At 40.2% G+C, this 26,960-nt stretch overlaps 1 protein-coding gene across 1 annotated transcript in view; it reads left to right on the top strand.

Annotated features, from left to right (window-relative positions):
* Positions 1–26,960, top strand: part of Cubn (cubilin) — a 291,759-nt gene that overhangs the window by 222,318 nt on the left and 42,481 nt on the right. Inside the window, exons 59-62 of the mRNA XM_008833899.3 lie at positions 1,444–1,631; positions 8,498–8,654; positions 11,807–11,956; positions 24,530–24,730. Of these exons, the coding sequence (XP_008832121.1) occupies positions 1,444–1,631; positions 8,498–8,654; positions 11,807–11,956; positions 24,530–24,730 (696 nt within the window). The remainder of the gene's footprint in view (positions 1–1,443; positions 1,632–8,497; positions 8,655–11,806; positions 11,957–24,529; positions 24,731–26,960) is intronic.

The raw sequence follows: 26,960 nt of genomic DNA, 5'->3' as shown, positions 1-26,960 counted from the left end.
GCTTCTTTTTCTAAAATGTATATGTCTTTGTGGTTTACTTTTTGGGCATGAAAAGCTGGTTCCTCTAAGCTTCTAGTTCTCTCTTTTTATTTTATATTGGAGTGGTCAGTTTGCTTTTGTCTTCAGGAGTTCCTACAGAGGCCCAAGTCAGATGAGGATCAGATGCTCTCAGGCTTTTTCCTAAGGTCTGGATCCCTCCAGGACAGATTTTGGCCTTATGAATTTGGGGGTTAGACTGGCCTGGGAGCCGGGCCCAGGAAAGATGCTGGTCTAGGGCAGCTGGTGGCCATGCCACCCAGAGATGCAAAGGAAGATGTGGGCAGGAGTCGGCCCCAAGGGCCCCTGGGGACTGTACTAAGGAGCTGGGTTTTTCTGGATGCAAAGGATCAGGAAGAGGAAAGGGCAGCCCTGGTGTCCAGGAAAGAGGCTAGTGGGTTGTGCAGACCCAGGTAGGCAGAGGGAGGTGAGGGTGGGGCCAGGCCCAGAGTGCCCGTGGGGACCTGAGAAAGAACTGAGTCACTCTGGATGCAAAGGATCAGGAAGCAGCGGTGGTTCCCCAAGTGTCTGGGGTCCCAAGACAAGGAATGGGACAGGAGGAGAGACTAACGGGGGAGATGGGAGGGTGAATGAGGCTGGGGGAGTCAAGGCGAGGAGGGCACAATGGACCTACCTGGGATAGAGGCCTGCGGGTTGGAGAGAGGCCTGTGGGTTGGAGAGAGGACTGCAGAGGGTTCTGTAGGCCCAGGGAAGCAGAGAGGCGTGAGGAAGGGGCCAGGCCCAGAAGCAGTACTCCTGGGGACCAGAGAAGGCACTGAGTTGGTCTGGATGAAAAGGATCAGGAAGCAATATTGGTTCCCCAGGTGTCTGGGGCCCCAAGACAAGACCCTAAGTACATATTTTAAGAGTAGGAAAGTAATTCTAGATTTTTCTTTCTTTGAATCCGTATGATTTATTCTCCTCTGTCAGTTCCTTTCAGTATGAATGAGGCAGATTACTTAGTGGAAGAACTTTCCCTAATTCAAATCACTGTGTCTAGTTCACCATGTTACAGTAAAATTACAAACAATCTTATAGCTATGTTCTCATGTGTCAGTGGTGGCAAAATGCAGAATTAGGAAAGCCTGGCTATCATCTACTATACAGCCTCCAGGGAAATTAAAGAGCACTGCTATAGTTTGGAGATAGGAGTCTATTGTCTTGGCTCTATAAGGCTCCGCGATCTCAGCTGAGTTCAGTGTGGGTGCATAAACAACAGTTACAGCTCTTGAATCATGTACTTGGCTTTTAGGAGTTTTTGCTGAGTACCTGCCCCAAAGATGAGTCAGGCATAAAGAAAGATGAGCTGCCATCTCATGTTTGGAAGTGTTTCTTCTCTGGCAGTCGTTGGTTTCCACAGGTGTTACTTTCCCTGAAGACTTACAGCTTTTCCATGACATTTTCCAGGTTGCGGTGGAACGTTTCATTCAGATAATGGTACAATCAGAACCCCACATTGGCCTCAGAATTTTCCCCCCAACAGCAGATGCTCCTGGACAGCCATCACTCATGAGAGTAAACACTGGGAGATCAGCTTTGACAGCAACTTCCGAATCCCCAGCAGTGGTGGCCAGTGTCAGAGCAGCTTTGTGAAGGTTGGTGCATTTGTGAGTTCAGCTTGAGCCAGACTGGCTTCATAAGCATAAACATTGAGGCTAAAAGAGCTCAAAATCATTTCTCATCATAAAAGAAAACAATTCTTTTGCTTGAATTTCTTGGATATGATAGTAGGAAATTTAAACTGTTAGAAGGTAAGATTTGAACCCAGCACACATTGCAGCCTGTATATTTTTTTTATCATTTGCTTAACTTAGCAACTAAGTTAGAACTTTTTCTTGACCTTCAGTTGTCATGATCATTAATGGTTCTTTCCTGTAGAAACTTGGAAAAGAGTCTTTTTGTCCTCTCTTCTTTCCTTTCTCCCTGTTTCCTCGCTTCTTCCTTCTTTCCTCCTCTCTCTCTCTGTCTCTCTGTCTCTCTTTCTTCCCCTCCATCTCTTACTTCTTCCCCTGTTCTTTCTTCATCCTTCTCTTTATCTTTCTTTCCCAGTAGAAAGTGCAGGAAAAAAGACTTTTACATCTTAAAGCATCATCACAGGGAAGACATAGCCTATGCTACAAAAATTACAGAAGGCTGAAGTAGCCCATACAAGCCCTTGTTTTGAACCTAAAGATTCCGCCAGCAGAAACAATCCTGAGAGACTCACATAAAAAGGTGGCCAATGAGGACGAAAGGCTGCTTTTCTCTGAAGCCCTAAGTCTTGCTCATGTGGCATTGACTTTCACTTTCCTGTGACATTCGTGATTGCTGTGTTATTACTTCACTTCATCTGTGCTGTTTTTCATCTTACATGCAGGATCACTAAGAGGCTATGCCTTCTAGCGGGAAGATTGTTGGCCTAAGTTCCCATTAGCCTGGAATGTACTCATCTTTCTCATACTTACTGCCCACATGCATTTTTATGAGTTAATTAAACATTTTGGTTTGAATTACTCCACCATAAAATGAAGGGTATGGTTCCCACTTTAGTACGGTTGCTGCAAGCACTAAAAGTAACGTGGTGTAATAGCGTAAATCTTACTCAGTGCTGTTGGAATATAAAATCACCTAATGAATAGAAATGGCTTTTCTTGTCAGTGTTATTATTTCATATCATCCCTAAAATTGTTTTATAGCCTTTTAATCTATGCTTCTTCTTTAAATGAAAATCCAATACATATATAAAATGTGTACATAATAAAATGCATTTAATAGACACTTTTCTTAATTGCTTTTTCCCATGAAATGAAGGAACTCTCTTCTCATAAAACAAGTCAACATCGAGTATGCAGACTTAAGTGAAGTCTCAATAGTTCTTCAATTGTAAGTCTATTCTTAGAGGATGACTTAGGCTCAGTCTTCTTCTGGATAGAATGGAAATCCTTTTGACAATGTCATGCAAGCCCAATGACAATAGTAAATGAGATCAATTGGTAACCTTGCCAAAAATAAGTACCACAGGAGACACTGCTTTTAGTCCACTATGAGACTTATTTCTGCCAAAAGATGCTATGTGAGTGGAAATGACTAGTAAAGGAAACCAGTAAGAGCCCCTGCCTGGAGTGGAAGCTCCTTTTTGTCCATGAATCAAAGACTCTTTCCCTTGTCCTAGAGACACTAGGGAAGATGGACAGAATGGGCCAAGGTCTATAAAACATCTTTGTTCTCAAAAACAGAGATGCTTCTCCTGAGGGCCTTGGGGTATTGGTAGAGGAATCCTACGAGACCCTTTTCCTTCAATTGAGAAATATACAGAGGCTGAACCAGGTGAAAGACCCTATCCCTTTAAGGAACGCTAACAAAAACTAGACAGGCACGGTGGCACAGGCCTGTAATCCCAGCACTCAAGAGGTAGAGGCATGGGGTCAGGAGGTCAAGGTCATTCCTGGCTACAAAGCCTGGTCTACATGAAAAAAAAAAAAAAAGAAGGAAGGATTAAAGTAGGATTCCAAAAGCACCACAGAAAATAAGCTGAACAAAATTATACTGCAAAGGTTCAGAAAATAGAACCATTAGAAACAGCCCACAAGTATATGCAACATCACATGCTGAACATGATCAGGGCAACAGTCTTTCAAAACAAAAGATTTAGGGCCTGGATAGATAACCCAGGTTTAAGCACCCTGGCTGCTTTTGTAGAAGGCCTGAGTTTGATTTCTAGCACCCACATGGCATATGACAACCCTCTGTAACTCCAGTTCCAGGGGAATCCAACTCCCTCATCTGACCTCCATGGACATTGCACAACACAGGTGCACTTGCATACACGCAGGTAATACACTCATGCACATAAAATTAATAAATAAAAGATTTAAAGAGAACTGCAAGGTACAAACAAGATGAATATAACATTGAGGGTTTAATGAGAAAGAACCCTTCATAACGAAACAAGGAACTTTACAGCTGGGTGAGAAGAGACAGCCCAGTAATGTCAACCCCCATGATGAACGATGTGACAAGGATGTAGATTCTCCTGTGAAAAATTCCTCAGTAAACACTGACAAGTTCTCTTAAAAGCATTGAGATGACCAAACAAGTAATAGAAAAATCTCAGCAAAAAAGATAACTACAGTGAAGAATTAAATGTAAATTACGGAACTGAAAAATACAATAGAACTAGCTTACTGTTTAGGCTCAGTAGGTAAGGGGAAACGACAGAGAACAGAACCAGCAAATGTTAGGGCAGAACAATAGAATTAACCACCTCCAGACAATGAAGAGGAAACAGACTTTAGAAAACATGAACTGAGCCTTAGGGCCCCATGACCAATAAAGAAATATCAAAAAACCATATCACTACAGTGCTACAAGAAGAGACGAGAATTCAGCTGAGAGTAGTCAAAGAAATAATGAAATTCTGAAATAAAAGAATGGTCAACAATATATTTAGTATCCGGAAAACTGCCTTTCAAGTACAAGGGAAATTTTACAAAATGGTCATACAAAAGGGAAGCTAAAAGAAACCATCCACAAAGGGCTTACCATTAGAAGATTATTTGATGAAATTGATTCAAGCAAGGCAAAAAGATATGAAGGAACCTGGGAGTATTAGGAAGGAAAAAGGATCAAGAGAGAAGCAGACTGTTTACATCTAATTAGAATCTACCTTTCTGTGTAAGTTTTATGAATCATATTTAATAATTTAAACAAAAGATACAATAGTAGGACTGGAGAGATGGTTCAGTGGTAAAAAGCACTGGCTGCTCTTGCACAAGACCCAGATTTTGTTCCCGCCACCCAGTTCCAAGGAATCTGACTCGTTCTTCCGGCCTCTGTGGGCACTGCATGCACATGGTACACTTATATACATTCAGGAAAAACACTCATACACTTAAAATAAAGATACATTCAAAATAATTTTTAAAAAGACTATAATGGTACCTGACACCCAAGACAATGAAAAATTGTAAAGAGACAAAGTAAATGTTGTTTTCCCACAATCTTCTCAGGAGAGTCCAGTGTGAATACTGGGGTAAACTTCTGTAACCATATATGATTTTAGTGCCCAGAACAATCACAGTGATCAGAATTATATGAAGAGATAGGCAAAAACACTACATTCCAATCAAAATGGAATCCACAGGAAATGAAGAAAAGAGAAACAGGAACAAAACCCAGAAGTAAACAGAAAGCAAAATCATAGGCCTAGCAATATGTATAGTAAATATATATTAAATAGTTTAGCTGCACCAATCAAAATACAGAGATTATTGGCTAGAACATGACCAAGTGGTGATAAGCTCATTCCAACCATATAGGTAAGCTGAAAGGAAAGGATGTAAAATTATAAATCATAGAAATAATAAAAAGCAGCAGTGGCTATATCAGTACTTGATTAAATGAAACTTATAGAATATACACTTACTGTAGGAAAGGGGGGCTCTTACATGATGATAAAAGGATCGGTCCCCCAGGAAGATGTAATGAGTCTAAATGTGCACACAAGCAACAGAGCCACAACACATGAAGCAATACCTGATGAAACTGTGCAGATAGACACGTCTTCAGCTAGAGTCAAAGACTTGAACACCCTGTCTCATCAGCGAATGGGGCGCGATTAGCTAGATCATTCACAGGATACAGAACTCTGAAACTGTCCACCAACAGGATGCAATTGATGCCTACAAAATACACCATATATCAATGCAGAATAGATGCCTTTGAAACATACCAGGGTAGACTATGTACTAAGACAGCAAATAAATAAATAAACAAATAAATAAATAATCAAGCCCTCAATAAAATGAAGAACTAAACTATAGAATATTTTCTCTGACCATATAAAATCAAAGTGCAAAGCAATAACAAAAATAACACCTTGTCAAGAGTTAAGCTGAACTAGAAAGAACTGTCCTGCCAGGACTCGGTGTGAGTACTTAACAGAACCAGTCAGCTAATGTGAAAGCAGCCATCAAGCCTTCAATCACTTCCTGAAGCCGTGCAACCAAGAGGCAAAACAGGCAGAAATTCTGGCTCTTCCTATATTATTCTTGGATCAGCACCTGATAAAAGTCAAGTGGATCAGCAAAAAAGTAAGATTGGTTCATTACTGAGTGATTCCCAAACAAAAGCAGAAAATATTGAGCTGGAGTGGAGGAAAATGTTTTCAAGTATCCCCTTTCCTCTGACAAAGATGTTTCAGCAATGATGTTTATGGAATCCTTCAGCTGGGGCCTCTGAAAAATAGACCTTCCAAGGTAGATGCCCGGGCTAGAAATGCAGGTGTGTAAAAGTGTAGTTGGCCTTAAGGACCTTTACTGCAGCGCACTTTAGAGACTGGAATACACTGGCTCTGTAGAAGTTGCCTGAGGAAGGCATACATAGAAGCTGCCAACTAAGATTTTGTAACTGCTGAAGGTTAGGCCTAAAAATTCAGAGACGATTTTGACAAGAACTAAAGACTTTAAAATCATCCAGTGGTGGGGCTGGAGAGATGGCTTAGTGGTTGCTGTTCTTTCAGAGGACCTAGGTTTGGTTCCCAGTACCCATATGGCCATGGTTGTTCATACCACCTGTAACCCCAGTTCCAGGTGATCTGACACCCTCTTCTGGGCACCATGGGCACTGCAGTCATGTGGTATACATACATACATACATACATACATACATACATACATGTAGGCAAACAGGCATATATACACAAATAAATCTTTAAAACTTTAAAAAGAACCCATGGGGCAAAGAAAATGTCTAAAAGAAATTTAAGATCATCTGGAGCAGAATCAATGAAAATGAGACCTGTCATTGCATAATATATGGTGAAAACATGCTGAAAATAAACCCATAGGACTGGAGACTTCATTGGAAAAAAATCTAAAATCAATCATTGAGTTCTTCAATCAACTATCAAAGCTAAGGTAAACTAAATAAAAAGCCAGAAAATCAGAATGACAAAAATGCAAAGTAATGAACTTGACAACAGGAATGCAATAAAAGTCAATAAAATTGACAAATTTCTTGCAAAGCTGACAAAAAAATCAAAAGTGAAAACACACAAATCACAGATCACTTAGGGATGAGGTGAGAGACAGCAACAGACTACTGCAGCCCTCGGAAATACATCTAGAGGACGCTAGCTCGTCCCCTCTAGTTCACCTCCTTCCAGACCAAATGAGATTACCACACAGGCCTTCAGACATTACCAACTGTCTCTTGTAGACGGCAACTTAGCTAGATCAGACCAACCAGAATTTAGAAGCAACTGAATAATAATTGATTATATTAGTTACTTCTCTGCTCTGTGATAAACACCATGACCAAGGCTACTTATGAAAAGAAGAGTATTTGGCTTTTAGTTCCACAGGGATGAGAGTCCATCATGGAGGGGAGGCATGGTGGCAGAGGTGGTCTGAGCAGATGGCCGAACACTCAAATCTTTAAGCTGACACAGGAAGCAGAAAGAGAAAAACTAGAAGGGAAGTGGCTATGAACTGCCAAGGCCTGCCCCAGTGGCATGCTTCCTCCAGTGGCGTGCTTCCCCCAGTGGCGTGCTTCCCCCAGTGGTATGCTTCCTCCAGCAAGGTCACACATCCCAAAGGCTTCACAACCTTCCCAGAACAGTGCTGCCGACTGACCAAACGTTCAAGCACTTGGAGCCTATGGGGGGCATGTATCCAAATCACCATGTTGATTTAAAGAAACATCTTTGCCAGCTGTATAAAACTAAGCGTGATCTCCATAGAGCTGTCAGAACAAGACAAGCCATTTTATTTTTTTAATTTGTTTTTATTGAATTTTTGTGTATTTCATATAGAATATCTCAAACAATCCTAATCATCTTTATACCCTTGTCCCCACCGGCACCCTCCCATAGCCCCCCGCTGGAACACATATACTATGTCATCCTTGTTAAGGTCCACTGTGTCATGTCAGTGTCCCCAGATGTTCCCCAGTGCAAGTCCATCCACTGAGGTCTAGTCAGACTATCTAGAGTCCCTTGTTTTAGGAAGATCAGCTCTTCCTCACTCAGCAGTAATCACTTGCCAATATTTCTTCAGCTAAGATTAGGGTCTGCTGTTCAGTTCCCTAATTCTATGCTGGGTTTTTGTCTGCCTGAGTTTGTGTGGGACTTGTGCATGCTGACAACATTGCCATAGAATCATATGAGCAGGGTCCCAGGAGCTTGTAGGACTCTGTTTCTATATGGTCATGCGCCTCCTCCCTGGCTCTTATAATCTTTCCTCCCCCTCTTCCGCAATGGTCCCTGAGTACTTCGTGGGTGAACTTAGTGTAAGTGTCCAAGACAGGCCATTTTAAAACCAACTTTAAATCTATTTTCAAATGAAACTGTTACAGATTTGCATATGACTTACTGTTATGGTTTTTTCTATATAATTGAGTACCATCATTTTCAAGCCTAATCATGTTGAAATACTGACAGGAGAAAACTGTAGGTATTAAGTCATGTTTTCAACCCCGTTAGGTCTGGGGAGGAACCACGCAAACCAACAAAACCCTATTAGCCACAAGCTGTGGGAACGTGGCTCCAAGTCCCATCATCACACCAAGAAACACATTCACCACGGTCTTCCAGTCTCAGGACTTACCAGCCCAGGGCTTTTCTGCATCCTTTATAAGCCGTAAGTAGCACTAAAATCCAAACCCAGAATAGTTGAAAGAGGCTGGGTGCCTCAGCTAGGCTTGGGGAATGGTACGAGAGCTGCACCTTTAAGGTTGGTGTGATGGGGTCCCAGGGAGGAACATAATTGAGCCAGCTAAGTCTTCCTTTCAAACATCAGTGAGAACCAGGCTGTACATGCCTGCATCCCATGCATAGAAGGCTAAGGCAAGGAAATCTGGACTTTGAAGCCAACATGGAGAAACATTACTTGGTGATGCTGAAGCAGATCAGTTGGGTATAATATAAAGGGCATGCTAGCAGCCAGCATCTAAAAATAAGCCTGGAATCCAGAGTAACAGGCATTGTGTAGAAACCAGGTGGCCAGTGATGAGTTGACCAAAGTCACCAGCATAGGACACATTAAGGAGCTACAGCAGTATCACCTGGGATGCTCAAAGCATGGGAAGATTCTCAGACACCACTCAGACCCATCTAACCCCAGAATTCTCAAGAGTGGAGTGTGCATGTTTGACTCCCATGCAGAGAACTCCCACATCAGTAAGCTGGAAGTCACTCTCTTCAGGACTTTACTTTCCTGACATGATACTTGGCTCCACTCCTCTAACTGCTGGACACAAGTTAGACTAATGGGAAATGTAGTTCTCAGGTCCGAGATGCGATGGCCTGTGTGCTGGTTGAATTAAGTCAGATGGCTACTAATTGTCAGGGAAGAGTTTCAGGAGAGGAATTGAGGGAATAACACAGTAAGCAGGTATTTCAGACAAAAGAATGAGGGCCGAAGAAGGGAAGTAACGAAGGCCAACTTCAGACCTAACCTAGTTCTCAGATGTGTGTGTGTGTGTGTGTGTGTGTGTGTGTGTGTGTAAGAGAGACAGACATATTCATTATCAATTTAGAAGGATACGCATACTTTCATAATTAAAAATCAGAGGTAAATTAGAGGTATATGAAATTCCACTTTAATAATAAAAAGATATATATCTTTATTTCATTTTTTCCTTGCAGCACTGGGATTCAACCTAGGGCCTTATATATGCTAGACCCCTCTACTACCTGTCCATTCATCCCCACTTTTAAAATTTTGACACAGTATAGCTAAGTTGCCCAAGCTAAACTTGAACTTCCTGTGTAGCCAAGGCATGCGTGCCTTGAACATACACTCTTCCCGCCTCTGCTTCCTGAGCAGCTGGGATTACAGGTATGCACCACTGAACCTGGCTTATTTATCTTTATTTCTTACAATGGAGATACATGTGGAAATTTAATAAATATAATGACTACTAAATTCAGCTAGCTTTTAAAGGCAATTAGAATTGTTCTTACGAATAGATTTTATTAGTAATAAAAGTTAGCAGTTTTCTAATAAGACATTTAGAAAACACTTTATAAACACTTTCGGGAGTTAGTATAACACTTTAAAAAAATTTATTTATTATTTTTATTTTATGTGTATGAGAGAATTGCCTGCATGTATGTGAGTGTGCAATGCTGCGGAGGTCAGAAGAGGGCTTCGGATTCCCCTGGAACTGGAGTTAAGGATGGTTCATAGCCAACATGTGAGTGTTTGGAATCAAACCCGGTCCTCTGCAAGAACATTCAGTGCTCTTAACCACTGAGCCATCTCTCTAGCCACAGTATAACATGTTTAAAAATATTTTATTTATTATTTTATGTGTATGAGTATATTGCCTACATGTATGTAAGTGCACCTGTGTCATGCAATACCCACAAAGGCCACAAGAGGGTGTTGGACCCCCGTAACTGGAGTTACAGATGATTGTCAGCCACCAAGTGGGTGCTTGTAATCGAACTTGGATCTTCTGTAAGAGCAGCCAGTGCTCTTAACCTCTGAGCCATCTCTCCAGCCCAATGTAACACTTTTTAATAAAACTTCTATAAAGTACTACTCAGATGCAAATCACTTTGTGTGTATGCGTTCTTGTGTATGTAGGTGCATGTATGTATGACTGAGGCTGGAGGAAAAGCTCAGTACTGTTCCTCAAGTGCTGTCTTCCTCTTTTTATACAGAGTTTCTTACTGGCCTGGAATTCAACAAGAAGGCTAGACTGGTGAGCTAACCACCCCCAGGGAGCCACCTCTTTCTGCCTCCTGTGTGCTGGCAATCTAAGCACCACCATGCCCATTTTTGTTGTTGTTGTTTGTTTGTTTAGTTGGTTGGTTTTGGTTTTTTTGAGACAGGGTCCCCCTGTAGCCCCAGCTCTCCTGTAACTTACAGCAGGCTCGCCTTAATTCACAGAGATCTGCCTGCCTCTGTCTCCTGAGTACTGAGATTAAAGGTGTGCACCACCACACCTGGCCTGCGTTTTGTTTTGTGTTTTTGATTTTGGTTTCTGGGGCATGAACTCAGGTCTTCATGCTTACAAGGCAAGCATTTTATTTCCCCAGCTTCCAACTGTCCTGTGGCTTTACGTGAACTATATTTGATATTTGCTAATTTATCCTTTTAAAACCTTTTAAAAATAATTTCTGTTGTACATCTCCCAGTATAACTCCCTCCCCAACTACCTCTCAGATTCATAACATCTTTTTCTATATTACACACACACACACACACACACACACATACAAAACCTACTGAGTCCATTTAGTGTTTCTAATATGTATGTGTTTAGAGCTTTAAAAAAATCTTAATATTAAGGGATTTGAAATGTATTGTGGTAAAATATCTACTACTTATCACCTAAAATTCCTTGGGGCCAAGGGCTTGGAGAGATGACTCAGCAGTGGTTAAGAGCATTGGCTGTTCTTGCAGAAGACCCAGGTTTGGTTCCCAGCACCCACATAGTAGCTAACAACTGTCTGTAATTCCAGTTCCAGGGGATGTGACACCCTCTTCTGGTCACTGCAGACACTGCATGACACAGGTGTACTTATATACATTCAGGCAAAACACTCATACACGTAAAATAAATTATTAATTCCTCAGGATTTTCTAAAATGTACAGTGTTCTTATTTTACGTGCATATTTATTTATATCGAAGTGCTACCCTCCTAGCTCTCTTCTTCCATTCAGAATAGCTTTAGGCATTTTCTGTGGAGACTTTATGAAGTGGCATCTACATCTTTTTGTGAAATAGGCACTTCATATGATAATGATGTCCTGATGATGGCTTTTTGCTCTTGTGTAGGATGTGGACGTAACTTCACTGGCTCTACAGGTGACATCCTCTCTCCAAACTTCCCAAAGCAATATGACAACAACATGAACTGCACCTACATCATAGAGGTTGAATCTCGAACTCTGGTCATCTTGACTTTTGTGTCTTTCCATTTGGAAGGTATGTTTACCCTTGTCTTAAAAGTGAATTAATTCTAACTGACAAAAGTTATATATCTAAAGTGTTCATACGTTTGATATGGATTTTGATATGGGAATAGGTTGCAGCATGCTAGGTCAAGCTAGCTGAAATATCTACTAACATACTTAGACTATCTTAGTTGTGAGGACATGTAGAATCTACTCTCACAGCAATTTTCAAGTATGTACTGCACCATTATTAATTAAAGTCAAAAATATACCATGTTATATGGTATATTTCCTGAATTCGTTATTTTTGTAAAATATGCTTAACTATTGTGTCCTTTGACATCCCCCCAATTCCTCTTTCCCTCCACGTAGTGACCATTCTGCTCTACTGCGTGAGTTCAACTATTTTAGATTTCATACAGAATAAACTATGTATACAGTATTTGGGTTTTTTGTGTATAATTTCTTTCATTTACCATAATGTCCTGCGGTTCATCCATGTTGCCACAAATGACAGAATTCCCCTCTTTGTAAAGATTCAATAGTATTCCATGGTACACACTCGTCTATGTGTGTCGTCCTCTCTGTTCATCCACTGAAGGACCCTTCGGCTGATTCCATGCCTTAGCTGTTATGAATCACAGCTACAACAAACGTGGGAGAATGGACAGCTCTTCACCTTACTGACTGCGTTTCTTCTGGATGTACAGCCAGGAGTGGAGTTGCTAGATCATACGATAGCTTTGTTTTTATCTTTTTGAGGGACCTCGGTAATGACTGGACCACATCCTTACCAACACTCATCTCTTATCTTGATGATAGCTGTGGGTATTCACTTTATTCTTTTTAAGTTTATATTTTTATTATTTTGAGAATTTCATACGAGTACTATATTTACACCATTTCCACGCCTCCTGCAGCACCCTCACCAGGTTCATGACTTCTTCTATAATTTTCATTGTTGTACATATATTACAAACAATTAAGATATTAATGAGATAGAAGTAGGATTAAAATCATCACTTTAAGAAAATAATAATAATAATGTCAATGTAAATAACAATAATAATAATGTCAATGTAAATAAAATTATATCTTTTTCATTGCTACACTTTGGCTTTATGTATGAGCAGAAAGCACCCTACCACTGAGCTATAGCCACATCTGTCTTCCTACTTTTTATTTTGAAACAGGGTCTCACTAAGTTGCCTATGCTGTCTTGAATTCATTCGGTGGCTCAGGCGGGTCTTTACTCCTGCTTCAGTCTCCAGAGTAGCTGAGCAGACAGCCTATGCCACATGGCCTGGCTTCCTTCTGATTTTTAAAGAAGACAAGTACCATTCTATATGTTCCATTCAGAAGGGAAAAAACAGTACAAGAACTGGGGCTGTTGGTGAATGAACAGCATAGCTACTGGTTGGAGCCAGACTGTGGCTGATGATAGACACAGCTGGATATTTAGTGGAGATGCAAAATGAAAATCTCTTCAGGTGTGTGACTGTTTTCACACACTCAAGTCACGGTTATCTTTTTCATAAATTAGTTATTTATAAACTACAGTTTATCTGTAAATCTGCTAAGCTCCTTCTGCATCTTCAAATTTTCTTTCTCTTTGGGTTTGTCTTTCATGACGGGGAGAGTTACACTTAGCAAAATGCTCTACAGCACTCAGCATCTTGGAAATATACTAGAAGACACTAGTATGGCCACAGAAAGCCAATTCAGTGGTACAAAAACTCTTACAGGAACCCTATAAGAATCTTAGAGTAGACTTGAACCTAGTTGACCTGTGGCATAAAGGGCCTGCACAGAGTTCCTGATTCACTGTACAGTGGACAAGCTCGTTAGGAGTCTTGATGAAGTCGGCACTTACTACTGACAACTTCATGTAAATTAGTCCATCATTCTTTTGGTAACTAATCTATCTATCTATCTATCTATCTATTTATCTATCTATCTATCTATCTATATATCTATCTATCTATCTATCTATCTATCTATCTATCTATCTATCTATCTATCTATTTATCTATCTATCATCTATCTGTCTATCATCTATCATCTATCTGTCTATCTATCTATCTATCTATCATCTATCTGTCTATCATCTATCTGTCTGTCTGTCTGTCTATCTATCATTATCTATCATCTATCTACCCATCCATCCATCCATCCATCCATCCATCCATCTAACAGCATATAGAACAGTGGTACCGTTATACACAATTGTAGCTTCCAAGTTTGTGTAAACGCACTCTATAATGTGGACACAGTGGAAAACTCATCCAACAAATCATTACTCAGAATTTATCCCCATTGCTAAAAGGCACATAACTTTATACTTCAAATAGAACTTTGGAAGGTCAGATAATGTCTAATTAAATGATTGCTACTTCTGCTAATTGGTTGCTAGTCTGTACCCACCTGAAGAGACTTTTTTGGTAAGATGATATTCCTATGATAATGTCTTGTGACATTTCCAGTGTTAAGGTACTCAACATTTTCAAACTAAGTGGATAATTCTTAACTATAAGTAAATTAATTATGATTTCTCCAAAGCACAACATTAATCAAACTTATAATTAGATTATCACTGTCCATAGCAATGGTGACATTTTTGACACCAACAAGCCCAAGATCATTAGCTACAACAGAAATAACCTTCTTCAGCCCTTGATGGAGCCTGATGGCTTCACAGGCACTTTCATTGTACTAAAGTCAAGAACTGTGCTAAAGGAAGGTTATCGCTGTTGAAGGAGGATTGGCTTTTCTTGCCGTTATTGACAACAGGGACTGATCCAGAGAGATACTGTTCAAGCATGTCTGAGTTCACCATGCCAACAGAGCCACTGCTGTTAGAGTGATGACCGTTCTAGAATTGTCTCAGTGGACAAAGGATCGGGGCGGGGTGCTAGAGAGATGGCTCAGCGGTTAAGAACACTGACTGCTTTTGCAGAGGACCCCGGTTCAATTCCTAACACCCACATGGTGACTAACAACTGTCTATAAATCCAGTTCTAGGGAATTCAACACCCTGTTCTGACCTCTGTGGGCACTGCACGTCATGGATGCACTTACATACATGCAGGTCATAACACTCATACACATAAGATAAAAAATAATAAAATATTTTTAACACAAAGGACGGAACAAACAGAGGTGAGCTATCCTTGGCTACAAAACACTTTGACGATGCACCGTTGTTCTTAAAGGACAGAGGAGAATGATAGGGGAGGTTCCACTCTTCAGGGAAATACACTGAGCATCGGGCCACACGGGACACCTGCCTACTGGGAAGGTACAAAGGTTCTCTCTGCTCTGTTTTCAGCTTACCCCAAGGAACTTGCTCTAAAGAATGCAGTTTTAGTTTGGCTTGCATTTCTCTAATTTTCTAAATATGTTTTACACTTCCAATGCTAGCTATTCTACCAAACAATCAGTATTTCTGTTTATTTTAGATGAGATGTTATTAAATAGATACTTATTTTATTGTCCCAAATACTGAATATTCCAAAAGTATCTATTTAATAACACCTAATCTACTCCTGTGGCCAAGTAGATGCTCTCAAGCTGCTGGGAGAATTTTAATTCTAGCTTTCTATTGTTGTTGTTTGTTTCGTTTTCACTTTGTAAATAAAATGCTCTGCAGCTGATGTAACCCTAAGGCAATATCTGACACACTATGCTTTTAACATTAAAGTTAGCTAATAACTGAGTTAGTTCAGTGATCATTATTTCAGTGACTGATAATCAGGCTCATACATTATCTCCCCTGTGGTGCTGAGGATCAAACCCCAGGACCTCCTATGTGCTAGACATTTTACTATGAAGGCCAACATTTTTTAAATTTTTTATTTGATCCAGTTTCATTAATTAACTAATCAAGTGATTAAATCCAGGCTCTGACTGTGTGGACCAGGCAGGTCTCCAGCCTGTGATCGATCTACTTCAGCCTCCCGAGTACTGAGATCATTGGTATAACAATAATTATTATACAAGGACACTGCTTTGATTTCTTATTATTAGTACCTATTTTTATTACATTTACTTATTTATTTGGGGGTACAGGGAATGTACATGCCACAGCATATGTGTGTGGAATCAGAGAACCACTTACAGGAGTCAGTCCTCTTCTTCCACCACGTAGGGTCTGGGGATTGACCCCATTTGTTGTCGGCTGGGCAGCAATTGCCTTTACCCTCCGGACAGCTCACTGGCCCTAAATTCTTTCTTTTAACATATTTTATTTCTTATTTTTATTTTATGTGTATGCGTGTGTTGCTTGCATGTATGTGAGTGCATCCATGTCCTACAATGCCGCGGAGGTGAGAGAGGGCTTTGGATTCCCCTGGAACTGGAGTTAAGGACGGTTTGTAGCCACCATGTGGGTGCTGGGAATCGAACCCGGGTCCTCCGCAAGAGCAGTCAGTGCTCTTAACCGCTGAACCATCTCTCCAGCCCCAGCCCTAAATTCTTAACTCAAAAGTTCTTCATCTAAGCCAGTATGGCTTTTATTAGACCCTCAGTAAGTCTGCTGGCACTTTGGCTAGTAAGTGGCATCTAGGACTGGGTACACTGGCCATCAAAGACCCAAATGCTTTTGCTGAATGTCCTCTGGGGATGTTCTGGAAAGTTCCAAGAGAATGGGCTAGATTTCTAGACAATATTCTGGGAGGCCGTACCGGATGCTTGCCTGAATCTTCTTTCATTTTCTTACAAGTACTGATTTAGAAACTACATTTAATATAATACAGAGAGGAGAGAGAAGAACAAACGCCACTGCCGAGTTTTTTTCTTTTTGTGTTTATTGCTCATCAAGAAGCAGAGTTACTGAGCTTGCTCTCTTTGATTTCACATTTCCCCCATTTAATTACGTTTTTTAAAAAGTGGCATTACTCAACCACTTACCACTGCTTTCCTTTGCTTTCTCAATTCTTTCTAAAGCATTCAAAATGTGGCCATGTTTCACAATAAATTACTTTAGAAGAGATTGGGCAATGGTTCTTTTGAAATATTCCTTATTGGCATTTTGTTCAAATTGACAGTATTTGAGGGAGCAGTGTGGTTTCTGTGAGAGCCCTGGCTTACCTGTGCTACACTTGAACTGGCTCTGCTTAAAGGCTTTGACCTTCACATCGGGTGGCGTTTAGGCCTCCACTGGCATGTACGGCTCTTTCTGCTGAGTTACCCTCATCCAAGAGACCACATCTCATGTTTTCACAGTAAGGCTAATTAGACAGACGACAGATGTCCAACACTGTTAGCCCCTAAACACATGTTTTTCCCTAGAGCTCTTGTCTACACTACTGGAAAGATTTGTCTCATATACAACATTAGACCATCCCAGCTCAAGGAGCCCCCCTTTAGACCTTTTGGCATTCCTTCCTCTCTCTGTGTCCCTGAATAAAAATGAAAGATTGTGCAAGAATATGCTTTTTCATCAGTTCCCCCCCCACCACTACTTTCATTTCTTTCCAAAATTTGTATCATGATTGGAACTCAGAGTTAGACTTTGTATGCAATAAAGACCCAAAAAATGCAGTTAAAATTAAACTCCAATACATAATGTAGAGCCTTACCCATTAATGTTTTAAATTTCTTGGAAAGGATAAAATTTGTCATAAAAACAAAATCATGGAAAACTTCTCAACAATTATAACAATAAATATATATCAAATTATTTAGTTAAAAATAGAAGTAAAATGACCAACTTCCTGCTCCAGAACATGTGCCCTAAACCGGTGAGAAAGTGTCATTGAGCTTCAGGGTGCTTCTTCTGACAGGGTCTGAGGTCTGAGCAGATGTCATCTCTTGGTCATAAACACAGTTTTGATAGCCATCTTCTTCCTCTAATAAGTATAAGACATACTTTATATGTCACATTTTCCCATAACTTTCTAAGCCAACTACTACTGTGGTACTCTGTATCTTTGGGCCAGCAACGTGTGCACTAAGCCTATAAAGCTGAAAGGACACGTGCAGAGCAGGCTTTTCGAGCTAACGTGGGACCAACAATTTAATCGAGCACTGGTAGTGTTTCCCTGTGTTCTGTGATTCTTTGATTTTACAGTCTTAACACGGTTTTGCTAACAAAATAGTTCCAAAACCAAGGCAATTGTGTGTGTGTGTGCATGTGTGTATGCATGTATATATGTATAATTCTCAATCTGATCTACCTTGAACTTTAAAAATTTAAATAATGCTTTTGGTGTCTTAAAGAAAAATCCTGAGGTTGTAAGTAAAGTGTCTAATTTAGCAGCACCCAAACCATAAATTTAAGCTAGTTCTTTCTCATCCTGTTTTTCTCAGCAGCACATGACTGCTAATGACATGATGAGGTCCTTAAAGCTAAGTCTTTCATATTTTTATTAGTAACTTTTATATCCAAGACCAATTAGAAGCATTTCTCATCTAGGATTTTCAAAATATGAGAATCTTGAAGTCACTCTAATAAATAGAACCTCAAACTGATGCCTCCAGATTTCTGTAATTTGAATAGAAACTTAGCTAAGAAACCAAATATATTTCTAAAATTACTTAATATTTAAACTGCAGCCGGGCGACCCGGGTCCCACCTTTAATCCCGGCACTCGGGAGGCAGAGGCAGGCAGATCTTTGTGAGTTCAAGGCCAGCCTGGTCTACATAGTGAGTTCCAGGACAGCTGGGGCTACAGGGAGACCCTGTCTCAAAAAGACCAAAAAAAAAAAAAAAAAAAAAGAGAGAGAGATTTAAACTGCATAACTATTTGTTAAAATATCAGTTTTCTCTAAAATAATGTTCAAATTCAACAGGGTGTTGTTCAGTGTACAGATACGCAAAAATGAATGTATTAGTCAAAATTCTTTGCATTAAAATGTAGATGGTCTTCAAGTTACTTTAAATAAGAAGTTTATGGGAAGGATTCTGGGTCTCATCTCACCGAGGAGAGTTTAAAAATAAGGAAGTAATTGAGTTCTAAAACAGGAGAACCAGAGTCAAGAGCTCTTCAGTGTGAGCCCTGTCCCCGGCCTATTTTTGTTGTTGGTATTTCTTTCTGTATAATGATTTCTTCTTCTCTGACAGCTTCTTTCCTTAGAAGCATCAGGAAACATGGCGTTGATATTTTTTAACTTGAACATCTTCGGCTATTACCATTGACTTTTCCTACTCCATTATAGCTTGAATATTCCTGTTTGGGCTAATTTAGGGCTGATGTCATGGTCTGAAGTAATCAGGTAATCTTTCAGCAGAGGTTAGGATTGTGGGGGTTTGAACAATAGCAACAACAGTGATTTTAATAATAATAACATGCTTCCACATTGATTGAACTTTTTGCATTTTATTAAAGTTTTGCTATTTTCATACAATAGTTTGATGACATTTAGATCCACTCCCCTTTCCACACCTCCCCCCCAGTTGCCCCCTGCCCAATTTAATGAATTCTCATATATAATATATTGTCTACAGAGTATGATGTGTGCCCCCCAATATTCTTCACTGTGGATCCATTCACTGTTCCCACCAAGAGTCCCAACCTTGTAAGACATCTGTCTCTCCCCCTCCCAGCAGCCATCAGTTGCCAAAAATTCCTTAGGTTTGATTGAGATTTCCCCATGTCTATGCTGAGATTTTATCTAATTTGACTTTTCATAAGACTTGTTCATGCTGTGAGTTCATCTAAGTAAATAACTAGGTTTCTGGATGACTGTTTCCTTCATCTACCCCTTCTGGCTCTTACAGTCTTTCTGCCTCGTCTTCTGCAATGATCCCTGAGTCTTGGTAGGCAGAGGTTTGAAATAGATGTCCTGTTCAGGGATTAGCACTTTGTGGTCTCTTGTTCTCTGCACATTGGTTAATTGTAGGCTTCTGTGTTAATCATCATCTGCTGCATAAGAAAACTTCTCTGGTGAGAGTTAAGAGATGCATTCATCCTAAGTGTAGAGGCTACATTGAAGATGTGTCACTTAAGATTAAGTGTCTCACAGACACTTATTCTTGGTGTTTGACTAGTTCTGGACTTCTGTAATAGCCTCCATCTGTTGCAAAAAGAAATTTCTTTGATGGGGATGAAAGGAACACTTGTCTGTAAATATGAGGACGCATATTTAGAATAAAGTAAGAAATTATATTGGTCTAGGGATGTGGCAAGAATAGGTTTTTCTCTAGGATCTATGACTTCTCCAGCCATGTGTATTTGTCTATGCATACAGTACCACATGTGAGTTCCTTCCAATTTAGTGGGCCCTAATTAAAATTAGACAGTTGTTGATTACCCCAAGATAAAAGTGCCACTGCTGCATCAACAGCAATAGTTTGCTGGGCCAGTCATTGTTGTTTATAGACTTTAGAGCTGGGTAGGACCATTCATTAGTTTTTCTCCCTTGGCAGCTTGTAGAGTATCCTCTGATTCCATGAGAGCTAGGCTTCAGGGAGGAGGCTTTCTGATCAGTTACAGCTTGATTGCTCCAAGTCATGTGTCTGAAGTATGACCTGTCTTCAGCAGTAGGGTCTTACCTTCAAGTTCTGGGTTGCAATCAAGGGCTGTGGCAATAGCCTGTGTTATTTGGGGAGTCTCTTGAACTACCCTGACCAAAAACTCGATGGGAGGTTTAAGTTTCTCCCACTTGTCACTGTGTTTTTTGTTATATAGCCTTCAGCTATACACATGTGCTTGTATCTTTACTGTACGTGTATTTTTTCAGTATGACTTTGAACTAATGCATTTCCCTCTGGTTTTTCATACCATCTAAGCATTATTTATCTCTCCTCTCACTTCCCTGTATAACCCCCCTACTTCCTCCCTAGTTAAAGTACCCCCCTTTCCCCATTCCCCCATTACTAACGCCTGTCTCCCTTCTCTTGAGCCCCTTCTTCCCCTTTATCCCCATTGTTCATTTCCATTCTCCTGGCTCCTGCAGTTATATCAGGATACTCACATTTACGGATTTGGTCCTAAGATCCACAAATGAGAGAGAACATATGTTACTTGCTTTTCTGAGTCTGTGTTACATCACTTAGTATAACAACTTCTACTTCCGTACCTGCAAATTTCATAATATCATCTTTACTGATTAGACATTTTTATGATACAATTACAGGAAAATTAATTCTTAAATATGAAATGACTTTTTTTTGTCTTTTTTGAGACAGGGTCTCCTTATAGCCCCAGCTGTCCTGGAACTCACTATGTAGACCAGGCTGGCCTCGAAGTCACAAAGATCTGCCTCTGCCTCCCAAGTGCTAGGATTAAAGGCTGCCACCATGCTTGGCATGAAATGACATTTTATTGGCTTTTATTTCTGGAAGGAATTCAAGTTGTGTGTTGCTTAAACCTGCTTCATCCGGAATCTTAATTGTGTCTTAAAATATTCTGTTGCAGGGGCTGGGGATATAGCTCAGGGGTCCTGCATCCAATCCTTAGCACTGCAGATATTCCGGTGCTTCTGTTGCTACACTGTCCTACCTCAGGCTGATTCTCACCTGAGAGGGACTCCCGCAGTGTAGGGTCCTCAGAGCAGGAGCTCACCAACACACAGGAAGAAAGAGGGCATCCCTGGTGGTATGCTGGAGTTGATTTCTACCTACACTGTCTCACAAGATTCAGTTTCCCACATAGAGTGACCTAATTTTGGTAGTTTGAAATTAGCTCTGGGGTATTTACATCATGGAAGTTGGCAAATGCTGCAACTGAGGGTTTTTTGTTTTTGTTTTCTGTGTCAGAGAATTAGTTGTTATTTATCTGAACACATGACTTCCTCCTTTTCAAATTCTAAACAGAGCACTTGAAATTATTAGGTTGTTTTCCATTACAAGCTCACCCTTGATCCATGGCCAGGTGGCTTGAAATTATTATATCAATGTGCATCCTAGGTTCTCTAATTTGTAGGTGTTCAAACAGCTAAGAAGTAGGCAGATTTGAGAGTCTGCTGTGCTCCCGTAAAATATTGGAATACAATTTTGGTTAGTTTTAATGGGGCGTTTGTAAATAACTGAAGTTTCTATGTTAAAAGGGAGGAGATGTTAAATATACATTCCACCTAGCAACTTCCTGAAATAAAAGTGTTTTGAGGTTTGCAAATAAGAATGTGGAAAGTGTCATTAGAGATCAGAGCAATGCGAAGGAAGCCTCCTCGTGAGACTTCATCACACATGGACCAGGGTGACTGAAAGCACAGATTGGCAGAATCAAATGTTACTGACAAGCATGAAGGACAATGGAATCTAAAATGTTCCTGCTGAGAATGTACAATCACTTCCAAATCTGCTTGGCAGTTTCTTGTGCAAGTTAAGTGCACAGCTAATTTGTATCTCACTAGGTGGAGTCCTAGCTCTTAGTCAAGAGAAATGTGTTAGTATCCAGACTGCAAAAGAGCTCTCAAACTCAACAGCAGAAAGACAACTTAATGCTCATCCTGGTCGTGTATGTCTGCAATCCAGTACTTAGTTGGATGAGAGACATGGTAGGAGATGGAGTTCAAGGCCCGTCTGGGCTCCCTAGAGAGACGCTGGTTCCAAGAACAGCAAAAGAACAACAAAGAAATAAAACCGAATTTTAAAATGGAAGAAGAGGCAATTCTTCAAAATAGATGCACAAATATACAATAAGCACATGAAAAAGATGTTCAACATCGTAAGTTTCAGGAAATGCAAATTAAAAACACAGTCAGCTACTGTTCCATGTCCTATATGGTGACTGTAATTTTTAAAAAGACAAAAAGTAGTGGTAATAATAATGTGGAGAAAATTGGGACGTGCATGCATCATGGGTATCTAGTTATGTATATTAAAATACAGGATAGTCATATTGCCACTTGGCAAAACAGAATGGCAGTGTTTCAAATTATTAATTAAACATCAAGTTACCATATGATCCAGCAAATTTCAGTTATATACTCAAGAAAATTGCATTGCAAATAGGTCAATGTCTGTCAACTGATAAGTTCTGGAAATGTGTCACAGCCATAAGAAGAAATGTTATTCAGCTAAGTAAGGAATAGAATACAGATGTACGTGACAACATGGGCGAATCTCAGAATGTTAAAGAAAGTAAGCCCACCACAGAAAGCACAAACTGCATGATTCTGTTTGTTTGAAACGTCCAGGATAAACAAATCCATAGACACAGAAAGCAGATTAGTGGTCTCAGGGGACCAGAAAGGAGTGAAAACAGAAGAGATGGAGAGTAAGAGCCAGTGAATACAACGGTGTGTTCTCATGGGGCAATCAGGCTGTAGAACTGGGAAGATCTTCTTCTTGAGTTCCTACAGGGCTGTGGAAGTGTCAACTGGCACGACCTTTCCAAAGGACCTTTGGGTAAACCTGGAAAACAATCTTCTATTAGTACTAGTAACTCTAAAAAATATTCTAATGAAATAAGAAACTATTAAAAAATATATGTACAAGGGGTTTTTTACAACAATGTGTTTAGTCACAAGAGACAATTTATTAATCATAAGGGTTTGATTTAACATGCCCAGGTGACTTTTATGTTGGAATTTAATGTATACATTTGTCAAATGTTTTAGCGAAACATCAACTTACATACAATACTGTTTTTATGTTAATAAAATTAAGTTATGAAGATTGTGCTCCATGTGATGCCATTTAATGTTTTGATAAGTATATACTTGCCTATAAAAAACAAGTACATTGTAGCACCAAGTCTTTTTAAAAATGTTTTATTATTTTTATCTTATGTGTATGCGTGTATTGCCTACGCCCATGTCGTAAGTGCACCCATGATGTGCAATGCCTGCGGATGACAGAAAAGACTCTCAGATCCCCTGGAACTGGAGTTACAGACAGTTGCTAGCTGCCATGTGGGTGCTGGGATTCGAACCCGCGTCTTCTGCAAGAACAGTGTTCTTGACCACTGAGCCATCTCTCCAGCCCCAGCAGCAAGTCTTTTTAAAGTCCTGCTTATGCTGTTTTATGTTGTCTTTGCAAGAGGGGGGTTTAGAGATTGACTTTAAAATTAGAAGACAAATACTGCTGTCTAAATGTATAATCACTAAAGACTTGAGGCTGATGTTTATATCAGCATGGAAGCAGGCTGTTCAGGAACCATCAAGGGACTGCTGGTGCTCTGTTCATGGCTGCTCTCTTATCAGTACCCAATCTTTGGGGAAAGTTTCTTTACTAAGCAGCACTGTTGGCATTTTTGGACCAAATGTATTTTTGGCAGTAGGAGGGCTCTGAGTGTGGAACAGTCCTGTGTGCTGCAGCCTGCTTAAATGGCTTCCCTGGCCCCTACCCCATCCTCCAATATTTCAGCAAAATTTGTCTTCAGTTATTGTCAACTGGCTCCCCGAGAAGGCAGAGTTGTCTCCAGTTTACAATTCTCAATGAATGAAACTGTTTTGTAGAGAAAGAAATTCCAAGGTCCTTCCAAATGGAATTTTTGCACTGTGGAGCTCTACCTGCTTTCTGTGTCTGCCCTTGTTTTATACTTGGATAAATAAACATCATTTCATCAGAAAATGAAGCCATGTATTGACATAGAAAACCACGACTCTGGTTGTAATTTGGAGGTTATTTGCAGAATTGTCGACGTTTGGTCTGACTGTTTACAGCACTGTCTACATCATCTCTGCTCTGATTCTGGTTGTTCTGTGCTCTATGTAGATCGCTCTGCCATCACTGGAAGCTGTGATCATGATGGCCTGCACATCATCAAAGGACACAGCCTCTCTTCCACTCCTGTGGTTACCCTGTGTGGTTCTGAGTCCTTGGGCCCCCTCACCATGGTTGGCCCCGTGTTGCTCAATTTCTACTCAAATGCATATGCCACAGACTTTGGGTTCAAGATCTCCTATAGGACCACCAGTGAGTATATATACTGATATAGTTTGGAATTTTCTTTTTCCTTCCTTCCTTCCTTCCTTCCTTCCTTCCTTCCTTCCTTCCTTTCTTCTTTTTCTTTCTTGTTTAATTCATAAGAATTATTGTGACTCATCATTATATACCACCAACTTGAAGATTCAGAAACTTTAAGGGCAAAAATGATCAACTAGGTACATGATACAAACATACTTTCTTTAAAAATAGACTATTTTTTTGGTCTTTTTGAGACAGGGTCTCTCCCTGTAGCCCCAGCTGTCCTGGAACTCACTATGTAGACCAGGCTGGCCTTGAACTCAGAGATCCGCCTGCCTCTGCCTCCCAAGTGCTGGAATTAAAGGTGTGTACCACCATGAAATAGACCTTTAAGGGGCTGGAGAGATGCCCAACAGCTAAACTCACTTGTTGCTCTTGCAGAGGACCTGGTTTGTTTCCCAGTGCCCATATTGGGTGGCTCATAATCACCTGTAACTCTAGTTCCAGGGGCTCTAATGCCCTCTTCTGATCTTCACAGGCACCTGCATGCATGTGTTGCACATACAGATAAGCAGGCACACACATACACATAAAAATAAATAAATTAAAGAACTAAAATAAAAACAGACCTTTTCATGAACTCTGCCTGGAACTACCCTCTGAAAATCAAATGGAGAGTTGAGATTTGTTTTGTAATTTGACTTAAGAATGAACACTCTTACTGTTTAGATTTCTGTATGTTATATAAATGTGCCTTTTGGCCTTGATTAAGCAGACACATGCTTCACCCCCATGTCTCTGTTAACAACAGATACCAATATCTCATACATTTAGAAGAGATAAGAGAACATTTTTACATCTTGTAGCAGAAAGGACCAGCTTTCCAAAACACCGTGAGAATGCACAGACACTGAAGGAGAACGCTGGGGAATCCAGTTATGCTATAATGACCATTTCTTCGTAACAAAGGACAAAGGGAAAGCAACAGCCACATGCAGGTCACCTTTGTAGACCTATAGAAAATCGTAGGATCACATTTCTCCGTGTTGTGTAGTGTTTCCCCTCCTACTGGGTTAGAATGTGGACAGCTGCTACCCCAGCATGCTCACTTCAGTGAGGCACACATGCAAACTTGTTCCTGCTTTCCTTTTGTCTCTGCTTGACCAGGTAAATGTCTAGTTGTAGGATGTTAAATAGTTTCCCTCCAAATAAAGTACATTTTTCATCCACAGAGAAACTAAAAGCATATATTTATGTATGAAAAAGGGCCTTTATAATTTCTCATTAACTGATCTCTGACTCCTGAGCCCCAACTTTAAAAAAAAATTTATTATTTTTATTTTATGTGTATGAGTGTATTGCCTGCCTGTATGTGAGTGAACCCATGTCGTGCAGTGCCGCAGAGGTCAGAAGAGGACTTCGTAGTCCCCTGGAACTGGAGTTAAGGACAGTTCGTAGCCGCCATGTGGTTGCTTGGAATCGAACCCAGGTCCTCTGCAAGAGCAGTCAGTACTCTTAACCACTGAGCCATTTCTCCAGCCCCAACCCCCAAAATTTATAAGGAATGGTTGTGTAGGTATCTATGTCTGATGACACCGACAGAATAGAACACATCTTCCCTCATGGTTTTGTTTAATGAAGAGGAGGAAGAATTTTTTATTCTTTTCATTAGCCACCACTTTGGAGGGTTAAGCCCCTGATTTATAGTCCTTTGCTCTTTGGCCCCTCGTCTGCCTGAACTACAGTGTTCTAAGTTCACTTTCCCTATAATGTAAGTTTCACATAAAGATCATTGATGGTACCAACTTCAAATCCTGACAATGTGGAGATAGAAGTTGTGTAGGCAATGATAAACTTTCAGAGACTACACAATCATACATTAAATTAAATACACTAATTGCTACCCAAACCTGACATTTAATTCATAACAGATATACCCAGAGGTCTAAACACATGAATACTTTAAGCACAGAGGGAAAAGTTGGGACAAAAACAAATAAGCTACAGCCTTAAATAACAGCCCCAGTCGGTCTCTAATCTTGGAGCTATGTTAGCAGATCATGCCTATTAGCATCCATAGAAATATCATCAAAATATATGGACTAAGTATAATTTTAGAATCACAAAACAAATCACAGGCTTTGCTCATGAGTATGGGAATGAAGCACTTACCATTCTTGGGTGGAAACATTTAATCTCTATTATATGTAAGCAATATGTAATGATAGCTTCTTATTAT

The sequence above is a fragment of the Nannospalax galili genome, unplaced genomic scaffold (genome assembly GCF_000622305.1).
Source record: "Nannospalax galili isolate Female #2095 unplaced genomic scaffold, S.galili_v1.0 scaffold976, whole genome shotgun sequence".
Classification (NCBI taxonomy): Eukaryota; Metazoa; Chordata; class Mammalia; order Rodentia; family Spalacidae; genus Nannospalax; species Nannospalax galili.
This window is presented reverse-complemented; position numbering and strand designations above follow the sequence as displayed.